This window comes from Chenopodium quinoa, unplaced genomic scaffold (assembly GCF_001683475.1).
Source record: "Chenopodium quinoa cultivar QQ74 unplaced genomic scaffold, ASM168347v1, whole genome shotgun sequence".
Classification (NCBI taxonomy): domain Eukaryota; kingdom Viridiplantae; phylum Streptophyta; class Magnoliopsida; order Caryophyllales; family Amaranthaceae; genus Chenopodium; species Chenopodium quinoa.
In genome coordinates, this window is record NW_018743175.1 from 388,272 (window position 1) to 400,570 (window position 12,299).

The following is a 12,299-nucleotide window of genomic DNA, read 5'->3' on the forward strand; positions in this document are numbered from 1 at the left end:
CTTGGTTCTCTAAAGTTTTTTGCAAAAGTACATCATCTTAGAAACTTTCACGAGCACAACTTGAATATGATCTAACTAAAAAAAAAAAAAAAAAAAACCTCGAGCCTAACTGAAGATGGATGTGGGTCATGCCTCGTGCTTAGTCAATCAACGTGCTTTAGAGTTAAATTGTACTAGTCTATGAGTTATGTACCGTGTCGGATCAGGTCAAAATTATCAAAAAGTCGGTCCAAGCCCTGTCATCATGCCGGGCCAGGTTGTGCTTGCATTCCTAAGTCACACACTTCATTGATTTTAGCGTGTTTTGTTGTGCTTCTCCTAAATAAAAGCGGCCCAACATGCACAGTATCGTGTTGTGTCGTGCCAACACCATGTCTATGTCATGCTTTTACGGTGCCATCTTTAGGCATGGCCCAAAACTAAGTCCACTTGCTACCTTTTATGCAATGTCAAAACTTTCTAAAGGGCGAACTAGGCATGGCCAAACCCATGCAGAGACACTGTAACAAATTTAATAAATACCAGTTGTCGTTCAATTCTTTGGCAATACGAAAAAAACGATTATTGTATTAATTCTAATAGATAACTGAAACTTTGTGGTCAAAATTTTATAAAATTTAACTCCTTCAACGGGGCAAATAAATAGAATTTAGACCTGATTAAAGTTGGCACGCCCCGAATTTTGTAAGCTTGAATTAAATTTGGATTTTAAACAGTTAAAAATTAAGCCTAACCCAAACCTTACTCTTTTTTATTTGGCTAAAGTCTAATCGAGCTTGACCCATGAATCTGATTACCTCTAGGGAGCGTTTGGTTTGCGGATTATAGATATGAGGTATGGGTTTAGAATGACTAAAACCTTATACCATATGTTTGGCTGTCAAAATTATGAATTTTAAACCCATACCTCAAACCCATGAGGTATGGGGTTTAGAAACCTTGGAGGGAGGTGAGTTTGGCCTATTCCATTCCCTTAGGTATCAAATAAAGGAGAGAATAGTGAGAGATTTCATTCCAGAATTGAACCAAACACATGGTATTAAGTATCAAGTTCCAACCCGATATCACATTAACCCCATTCCTGATTTCAAACTCATACCTCTTTGCGAATCAAACGCCAATCGAAAACACGTTCTTTCAAAAAAAAAATATATATATATATATAGAATAGAGTAGTGGTACGTAGAGCAAGTACTCCGCATGCGCAGTAGAGTAAAAGAAGGGACCCAAATATCGTCGGAAGGCCACTAAAAAGTAAAGACCGCCCAATCCCATCGCAACCGCACGCTTTTTTCTTCAATTTTACAAAACGGTGACAACCCCCCTTTCTCCCTTTTCACCACCACTTTGCTTCATTTAATTTACAATTTTTTTTAAGTATTTTGTCAAACACTCTTGATTCTCTTCTGTCCCACTTTCTTCTTCCGCGGATATATTTCCTTTTCCACCTTTTCTTCCTTCGTGTTATTCGCATGTACTAGCATTATAAGTTCGAGGTCGGTATATTACTCGTATATGATACAGAATACCAAGTAAAGCTTGGTAGAATTGGAGGAGAACTCACCTTGTGACTTTAAGGTTACGAGTTCGAGCCCCACCAACTACATTTGCTTGGGAGTATGGGTATTTCCTTACCCTCCCCCCTTAGCGTTGATGGAACTAGGTTGGTTTAACCTGTAAGAGGTGTTGATTCAGTAGGGTTTTTCATCTTACCTTTAAAAAATATATATATTGGTATTTGCTTACGCTTGGGAGTAGAGGATTTCCTTTGAAAAAGTTAAAATTCGTATACATTACTTTTACAAGAGTAGCTATATATATTCTATAATTGCTCTGTGACAATGTCGTAACAAATGTGAAAAACCAATTCGAAGAGCAAGACACAGTACACTTATACGCATAAATTTATGTGTTTTTACTAATAATATGTTAGCTATGTTTATTGGCAGCAAGAGAAAAGTTTTACTATCATAAGAATAACACATGCATACAGGGTATTACAAGATGAGTTAAGTTAATAATCTAAGGTAGTTCAAAATCTAAGCTCTAAGGAATAAGCCCCAAAAATAGGCTAAAATAGAAAACCGTACCATAGCTGATGTTCCACACTTCCACCCCAAGCCCCCAAACCAGGACACATCGCCGCCCCTGGACCTCAATTCACTACGTAGCATTTATGGTCATTTCATGGGTTAGCAGATTCAAATCATATCTTAGTATATATAACTTGCTTAATGACAAGAACTACAGCCTAATGACAATAAGAAAACTAAAGAACTCCTTCTCCTTGAGATGAAATGTACCTTAATGACAAGAATTACAATATTTAAAAGTTAACATCACCAACATTTTCTCATACTACTTGATAAGTTTTATGCTCGTACATGGACTACTTGCTATAGTAAGGAAACCGTTTTTGGTTTACCCGTGATTTATATGTAATTATTATGTGTTAACCTACGATGAATAAACAGTGCAAATTGTTTCATTTCAATGTTAACGTATTACAACGTACTTCATATTTTGTAAATGAGGCAAAAGTCAGAGAACAGTTCTCCGTTGAAGAAAGTAGCGTCTCGATTTGACATGCAATCGATCAAACAAAAATACTTGTATGGAGTTGTATCAATTAAAAACTTCCTTAAATAATCAGAAATATTTCTTTCTTGTAATTTTTTGTATTCCTTTTTATTTGCCTCATTTTCTTTTATAAAGTCAATATACATTATTGACAGTGAATTTTTATTGCTAAATAAGGAAAAAAAATATCCATGTAAGAATCTTGTAATATTCGTTTATTTGAGTCTTTTAGCATGTATTTTCAAACTTCTAACTTTGTTTTTTTAATTTAATAATACATGATCAAAGATTTCATTGGTTACTTATGTTCTTTGGAGTATATAGCAGTGTAGTAAGCAAAGTACATGGGTATAAATCAGTTGACTATATGTTGGGTTTTGCCAAATTCAAAACTCGATCTCAAATTTTCAATTCACAAGCCAAGTCTAGTCCAAAATCAGTCCATTTTAATTAAAAGAAATTATCTTGAATATGAATTTGATCCAAACTAAAAAAAACTTTCACGACACACTTATATTTGTGTACAACACTATAACAAGTATCATGACATATCATTAGTACGTCCTACAGTTTTATAAATTGTCTATATGTCACATACACCTTGCTTTGTTTATTTGAAGTAACATTATCCTTATTCAAAAGACATTGCTAGTAGCCTATTGAAACTCTAGCCTCATAAAACAACATATGTGATTATTATAAACATTGATAATAGAAGAGATACGTGTTTACTTTATTAGTTTATAAGGCTACGAAGTAGCTACCCTTATTCCCATACGAAGTATGTACTACTTCATATATTTTAAGGTGAAACCATCTTTTGTGTTGAATGGACACTTCCTCCTCATGATGGATGGGTGTGGCTCAATCCCATATTTGACACATTTCGTCCATACACATTTTCTTTTTTTAGAACATAATAGTTCAAGCATTTACACCCCCTCCCCTCAAATGGAAAAACTAGTTTCGCAGTTTGCATGATGCAAAAAAAAAATTAAAGTAATCGTATCCATAATTTAACTTTAAACAATAGCTACAACGACTACCTCTCAAGTACTCCATACTAGGAAAGATCTGAGTTGAATTTCAATTCAATTGTTTCAACAAAACATTAAAGATAGAAGAATGATGAAGACGTAAACAACTGCTTCTGAAAGCAAGGACAAGAGTCAAGATGTATACAAAAAGCATTTAATAAAGTTTTTTTTATATATTATAGTTTTGTAGTTATTTTATTTCCTATTTACGCAAAAGTTGAATAGAATTTGAACATGAACATGTAACATAATAGACAAACTATTTTTTCAGTCAAAAAGATAAATCTTTTATGTTCCAAAAAAGCTAATCTCACTTTCTAGTTAATTACTTGATCTTGACAGGTTGCTATGAATGTAACCATCTAAAATAGTCCTTAGTATTATTTCTTCAATTTTATGATATTCTTTTCTAACTGTACCTTCACAACAAAGATACACCACTAACTAAGATATCTTCCTACTTATTATTACATGTGAATTGAAGTGTGAACTGTATAGAGATAATATAGTTTAGTTAATTATTATGTTAGTATGCAATTAAAGAAAATTATGTGTGTTGAATTTGATTACTTCGGCCATGCTAGCTAGTGACAAGTCATACTTCAATTATACTTGTAAATACGACGAGATGAGGTATATTTTATTTGTTGTTTAAGATTATCAAACTACATGAAAAATCTCTTTAGGATATTAGGCTTTGTTTGGTTTGATTGATTTGTCTTAAATAGATATATTATTAATTATCATAACTTATGTTATCCATATATATTTTCATTATAACAAAACTTATATGTGAGTGTGTTAAAACTTTGTTTGAACTCATTTTGTTTACAATTAGATAATATATGTTGGAACAAATTAAACAACTCCTTACTTTGCATATATATATATATATATATATATATATATATATATATATATAATTTTTGAGTAGTGAACAACAGATAATATTAAGCCATCGTTGTGTCAACATTAAATTTTCAAGCAGTGTTTCACAAAGGTTTCAAAAACTTTTTTTAGTAGTGTTTGGAAAATTAATTTTTTAACATTTAGCCTCAAACTATCAAACCACTAATACATTTAATATCTACATATTCTCCTCGTTCCTTTAAAGATAATTTTGTTCATTTAGATCATTCTAAAAAGTTGTCCATACACCACATACAAATCTTCTCTAATTTATTCATTACGCCATATACAGGGCACTTAATACGAACCTACCCAATACAATTCTTATCAAAGTAAAAAAAATGATGAGATGAAACAAACTCAAACGAATGACAGAGTGAAAACATATCAAATAACAACTAAAATACATACATTTTTACGCCACACACACATGATCAACTCCATGACGACCATCAAAGAAAAACGAGTTTGAAGTGAAATGGCTATAATGTTGGAAAGAAGTAATAATCAAAGGAGGCGTGTAATACAATAGATCACTCCAAGCATCATAATTCATAAGTAATGGAACACATAGTTTGCTGGGCTGTGTTAATCAAGGTGTCAATTACTAGTGACTTACTTTGCCAAGGTCTAACTATCATAAGATAATTGTTACTCCTTACTTGATTTCACATGATAGCCATATTTATGTATTCAATCATAAACACACAACATAAGATATAGGGGGTGTTTATTGGCAATTGGCTTTTTGCCTAACTTTTAGCTTTTGGCTTTTTAGTTTGGTCAAACAGCCAAAAAAATATGTTTGGTTGTTGCCTTTTTTGTTGGCTTTTAAGCTGTCTTTTTCGCCAAAAGCTAATAGGAGTGGTTTTCTCTATTGTCTTTTGGCTTGTTGGCCCACTTTATCACTAGTAAACAGCTAACAATCATTAATAATCTTACCAAACACTTTTGTAAACAACCGGCTTAAACAACTAACTTAAAAAACCAATCCATTAAGTTAATACTTCCAATTAGTCAAACAAGCCAACAACCAACCGCCGATTGTCAAACAGCCCCATAATAAATGGTGCAATATTTTTCAAAGCTAAGGGACCATTTCAATATTTTCTCAATATCGTTTAAGAAACGTACAAAAGAAGAGATAAAAAGAGAAGGACGACAAATTATGAATTTATGGTCTTGTCTTCTAGGCCACGGTTTCTCTGCTTGGTCAAATTAACTTTATTTATTTACTACCCGTACTTCTTCTTCTTGTTTTATTTTACATATAATATGGATTTTGCTGTCAAGCTAGAGAATGAATTAATGGATGGCTTTTTGTACAATCGAAGAAGATGGTATTGCATTTAAGAATGAAGTGAATAGAGTGACACATTTATGTTTTTGTCCTCTATTGTCTGATGATACTTATCCTGCGTGGAATTTATTGTATTTTACTTTTTTTGTTAAGTTCAAGTTTTGTTTCATAAAAAACATATATTAAGGGTAGTCTTTTATGTTCACCTTATTTTCACTTATTTTAGGTCTAATAAGTTTAGTTAAAAATAAGTTCTGATAAGGGTTGCCCAAATTCAAATTATAACTATAATAAGTTTTAATAAGGTCTAATAAGTTCAGGTAAGTTTAGATAAGATCAGATAAGTTCAGATAAGTGAAAATCAGGTGAATAGATTACACCCTAATACTTACAAAATATAAAAGAAGAGAGGGAGGGATAACTCAAGTGGTTAGGGCTCCCCTCCCAATTCTAGGTAATCCTAAGAACGATTCTCGTCACCTACCCTTGTGGCTCTCTACACACAAAAAGAATACATACATACATACATACATACATACATATATATATATATATATATACATACATATACATATATATATATATATATATATATATATATATATATATATATATATATATATATAAAAGAAACTTAAATGAGTTGAATCAAATAAAACATTATATATAGTGACAATAATTGCACTATGAGACATCTCTTGTATGCACTACAATTTATTTTAATGCTTTGTAATAATATAACGGTTTGTGTTTGCTGCAAGCATTTTTTTCATAATAGATAATCAAGACATAATATATGAGATGTTGGACTTTCTTTCACTATTCATGCATTAGGTTTGACCATAATATATGAGATGTTGGACTTTCTTTCACTATTCATGCATTAGGTTTGACCATAACTTCTTACTAACATAATAAAAATATATTTTATCAGAAAATATGTTGTTGGATAGGTTTTAATATAAAGTTTCATAATATAATTTTTAAAATTATTTTCATTAATATTTAATTATATAAAAATAAAGTCGAAATAGTGCATTGACATGTGTGTAATATTTGACTGTATCATGTATTATGGGACAAAGGGAGTAATTCAGTATACTACTTTATAAATAATTTATACTATCGAATTATTGTTAATCATAGTCGAGCCTTATCCTACTCAACCTTGCTTCATTTAGGAGTTCTAAGCTAGGCTTACATTCGAGGTTTGAGTGCTTAAAGTTCAAGGAGTGGCCGCATTGTTACAATGATTATACTACTAATTCAAATCTTGTACAAATATAACATGTTAGGTGATGCCAAAATTTTCATGATAAATCTCTCCATTAGTGACATAAAGTCTACATATATATACGTAGTATTTCACATGGCTTTACTACGTAATGTATTTTTCAGGTAGATTTTTAATTAACCTCCGTCATTTTTATTACTTCGTAGATACTTATATAAATTGCACTATGAAAATGGAGAATATATAAATCCTGAGTACATCAATACTTTCACCGTTTATTATAAGTTGCATGATTTTTTTTTTTGTCACATTTGCCAACACACCACTTTGATCATATCATTCAAATATTTAATTACTACTCGTATGTTTTTTTTAAAAAAAAAAAATTATAAATTCATATTTTGATTTAAAATATCTAGAGAATTTATTTATTTATATATTTATTTTTGTTATTGGGATTAGCTTAACAATAACTAAAATAATGAACTTGATTTTCTTATAATTAGTAAACATATTGCATACATGGTCATTTTGTTAGGAAAAAGTGTTAAAAAAAACAAAAAAAAACAAAAAAAAACGTTAAAATGATACAAATATTGAAAAATGGAGAAAGAATGGAGTAATGACCAACTAATTATGCATGTACTTATGGATACAAATATAAAAATGTGTATTTTGATTTTTAAAAAATGAGAAAGAAGAAATAAACCCTACTTTATTGTACGAGAATATTTTAAATAATTCTTCTATATTCTATGTTTCAAATTCTACAGTATTAAAAGGAGTACCTTTTATTCTAAAATTAAATGTTACAAGTCATCCATGGAATGTTTTTATAATAAAAAATGGAGGAGCTGTATTACGGTAAACATTAAGTTAAATTGAATAAACTCAAGTTGAGAGCAACTTTTTTAAAGTGGGATAGTGTGAGAGAGTTGATTAATTCTGACTAATTTTGGTCAGCAAAATGGAGAAACAATGCCCACCACCACAGAATGTACATACGTACACACAACATCCCACAAACACACCCACCCACCATCGCATAAGATAAACCTTATACTCACTCCCTTATTCTACGTACTTCATCCGCCCTTAAATACTTATACTTTTTATGTATCTAAATATTTGACGCACTTTTCTCAAATATTCCGTAGTTGTTACTATTTATCGACTTTTATTTCCACTAATAAATTTAAAGTCTTGTTCTAAGGACATTTATCAGTTATTTACTGAACTTAAATAATTTTTAGTAATTCATTATATTTGTTCTTTAAAGTTATAAATTTTATTAAAATTTATGCGAGCATATACAAAATTTAATTTTACTAAAATTTTCCTCCATTTCATTTTACTTGCAATACTTTGATTGACATTCATATCTGTCGATGCATAATGTCAACAATTAATATCTTTAATTATAATGAAGTAAGAATTATAAAATTGATATTATGAAAATATACATTGAGACGAATCTAATAAGACATATCTTGACCATAGAGTACTTTTTACATTACATATCAATAACTAAACAAGGAAACATAGTGAAACCAAATTATGTGATTAGTGACAAATACCAAACTATAGTGAATAAAATGAAACAGATAAGGCGAACATAATTCTCATACAAGTGATACAACTCCCCCTCTCAATTCCTCTCCTAACTCCTAAGAACTTGTATCCATTAGAATAACAAAGGAGGGAAAAAAAAAGTACACTTAAATTAAACTGAATTAAACAAAATCAAATTGGCAGAGACAAATATTCTTGCTGTGCGGCTTGTAATAAATTTAATCCATCACCAAAAAAAAAAAAAAAAAAAAAAAAAGGAGTATTTATTTGCCTCTTCTTCAATTCAATTCTCTCTCATCACTTTAATTTCTCTCACACAAACACACACACACACTACACTCATCCATCCAAACGCAGACAAACAACTTCTAGTCATAGAGAGAGAAACCTAACTCATTTCAGACATTCCTTTTTCAAAAAAACAAACAATTTCACCTCTACTTTTAATCTTAATTTAAACACCATTTTTTTCTTCCACTTTTTTTTTTTTTTTTTGGGTCTTCTGCTTCTTCTTCATCTATTCATGGACACCGCTCAATGGCCTCAGGTATATATTCCACTTTTTTGGTAGATAATAAGATTAGATCTTTATTACCTTTTTGTTTTTCTTGTGTTTTTTTTTTCTTTTGTAATATACAAGTAATTTGTTTGAGATTTTATACTTGTATAAATTATAAAAAGAGAAATAAAGTGTTCATCTCTTTATTTTTGGCTAGGAAAAAAGGATTAATTTGTTATTATTATCATATCATCTGCTGCTACTGCTGCTATAATTCTGCAAAAGTGAATTTTCTTTTCTTTTTTTTTTTTTGTTGGGGTTTGTTGTTTTGGTTGTATGTCACCTGTCTTCATCTTAATTTGTTTTTGCTTTGACTAACTTTGTTGGATCTTGAAGCTAAACAATCTTTACCTTTTATTTTCTTTCTTTTTTGGTCACTTTAATTTTAATCTTTTGGCAACTTTTTGTGTGTGTTATAGGAGATATTAGTGAAACCAATGGAAGAAATGATCCCCAATACATGCTCATCCTCAGCTACAACCCAAATTACAAACATCAACACTAATATCAGTAGTAGTAATAACAATAACAACAACAATTCGAAACCGAGTTCTACTTCTTTGGAGAGGAAAGTAAGGCCTCAAAAAGATCATGCCGTAAATTGTCCGAGGTGCAATTCAACCAACACCAAGTTTTGCTACTACAACAATTACAGCCTTACTCAACCAAGGTACTTTTGCAAGACTTGTAGAAGGTATTGGACCGAAGGCGGATCTTTGAGAAATATCCCTGTTGGTGGTGGTTCTAGGAAGAACAATAGATCATCGACTTCAGCGTTGTCATCATCGTCGTCGAAAAAGCTTTCTTCTCATGATTTGGTTGCTGCACAACAACAATCACATCATTTTGTTCATCAAAACCCTAATAACAAGATCCACCCTCATCATCATCAACAGCTTCATAATTTGCATCATCAAGGTCAAGATTTAAACTTGGGGTTTCCACCAAATCAGCAAGAATTCAGAAGTCTTTCTGAATTCATGCAATTGCCTAGTATTGAAACTACAAAAACCCAAATTCCAAATTCTGCCAATACTACTACTAATACTAATAATAATAGTACTGATGGTAGTAGTGCTGCTACTAATCATCATCTTTCGGCTTTGGAGCTTTTGAATGGTCTTACATCCTCTAGGGGACTAACTCCCTTCATGCCGATGCCGGTTCCGGTCCCGGATCATCCCAATGGCAATAGTGTTGGTGTTGGTGGTGGTGGTGGCGGCGGCGGTGTCTATCCATCCGGGTTTCCCTTACAAGATTACAAGCCAAGTTTGAATTTTTCACTAGTTGAAGGGCTTGGAGATGGGTATGGGAGTTTACGACAAGGAGAAGTGCACCAACATCAACAAGTAGTATCTGATCATCAACAACAACAAACAGCTAATGGAAGGCTTTTGTTTCCTTTTGAAGATTTAAAGCAATCTACTAGTGGTGATCATAATACTACTAATAATAATAGTACTAACAATAATAATAATAATAATAATAATAGTGGTGATAATCATCATGAACAAAATGGTGAACAAGGAGATGATTCAACACCTGGGTATTGGAGTGGCATGTTGGGTTCTGGAGGATCTTGGTAGCTTTACTCAAGATTTGCACAAATTATGGAGTAATTAATATGTTTTTTTTTTCTTTTAATTAATTTTCTTGTTTTTAATCTCTTAAATCTGATCTATCTCCTTTGTTCTTTTAGATTTTCTTAATGGGGTGATATCTGATATGACTTGTTTTGAAGGTTTTTTTTTTTTTTTTTTTTTTTTTTTTTTTTTGCTAACAGATAATAGGGATACAATATGGGATTATGATTCCTCTTCATTTCTGATTAGCTTGTTAATTAAATTTCTGATCATTGTGGGATTTTGAAGTGGGGGAAAAAATATATATATATATATATATATAGTTTTTTGCCTAAAAAAAAAAAGGAAAAGCCCATAATTTTTGAGGGGCTTTGCCCATATACCATGTTAAGCAAAGTTAATTAGCTTAGCTTATGGTGTTTGTCTTGTATTGCAAGAGGAATTTTCCCAGATGATGTTGCATCAGTGTCTTAGTGTCATTGGTTGGCTTGCTATATATGGAGGAAAATAGTTTAATTATCACTGTATTTAATTACTATAATTTGGTAGTTTTTGTGTTGAGAGTTGTTTAATTTGATCAAAGGGTTTGTATGTGGATACTAATTAATTAATGAATTAATTACTATTAGTCATAATTAATGATAAAATTCTATGCTTTTGTTTTATTCACCGTTTTTATTGATGTTTTTTGAAATTTTTAATGATGATATATGATTATCTAAATAAGCATGTACAGATCTCCAAAATGATTTTTCTTTGAAAAACAAAAAATTAAAAAACAAAAAGAGAAAAAAATAAAAATAAAAGTGGAGGTCAGATGATGTGTGCTCGACAATATGATTGTATTTGTATTCTCTTTCCCTTCTTATATGAGTTCATGCTAGGAGGTTTAATAACAAGGAGGCCCCATTTTTAAGGTCAAGTGTGAGATTTTTTGCAGCTATTAATTAAAGCATAGTTTGTCCATGATAATGAAAGGAGCTTAAATAAAGCAACTAAAGCCCATAAAAAACCAATTAAAATCCCAGGTATGAATTCTCATGACTTCACATGGGGCTTTCCAATAAAGTGTTAGTGTCTTTGATGTTAGACAGCTCTTCTCTCTTTGAAGTTATATAATTAAGTGTAAGTCTTATTTTGTTGTGCATTTTTAGATTTGGGGATGATATATCTTTTCCGAGAAGACCGTATAATTTAGTGATGAACGCTATATCTATCTGGTGGGTACTGTTATTAATTACATAGTCGAACCACCACTACTAGTACTAGCTCCACTATCATCAAATCACAAGTTCAAATATGTACAAATGTAAATTTATAATGCTGGTTTCACCTACTAAATTTCTATATCCAAACACTAGTCATTTTCCTTCCTCCCTTGGCTCAACAAGTACCACTACCCATAATACTATTCCTATTGAGTGTGGATTTTGAGTAATTAATATCAACATTTTTTTTTTTTTTTATTTATTTAAAAAATTTCATTTTGTATATTTTAGTGATTGAGTGAAAGATCTGACAAAGA

The 12,299-nt window shown here is 30.9% G+C and overlaps 1 protein-coding gene across 1 annotated transcript; it reads left to right on the forward strand.

Moving 5' to 3' along the window:
- The first annotated feature begins 8,545 nt into the window (after positions 1 to 8,545).
- On the forward strand, positions 8,546 to 10,951 carry LOC110732274 (dof zinc finger protein DOF1.8-like). Its single transcript, XM_021912189.1, has 2 exons — positions 8,546 to 9,179; positions 9,611 to 10,951. Exons 1-2 carry the CDS (start codon positions 9,156 to 9,158, stop codon positions 10,775 to 10,777), a joined length of 1,191 nt encoding a protein of 396 aa, XP_021767881.1. The 5' UTR covers positions 8,546 to 9,155; the 3' UTR covers positions 10,778 to 10,951.
- The last annotated feature ends 1,348 nt before the right edge of the window (positions 10,952 to 12,299 follow it).

Bases quoted from the DNA above. Each gene is read 5' to 3' on its own strand.
- LOC110732274 (XM_021912189.1), top strand. From the start codon at position 9,156: ATGGACACCGCTCAATGGCCTCAG. The intron at 9,180-9,610 runs GTATATATTCCA...TGTGTGTTATAG, and splicing joins ACACCGCTCAATGGCCTCAG to GAGATATTAGTGAAACCAAT.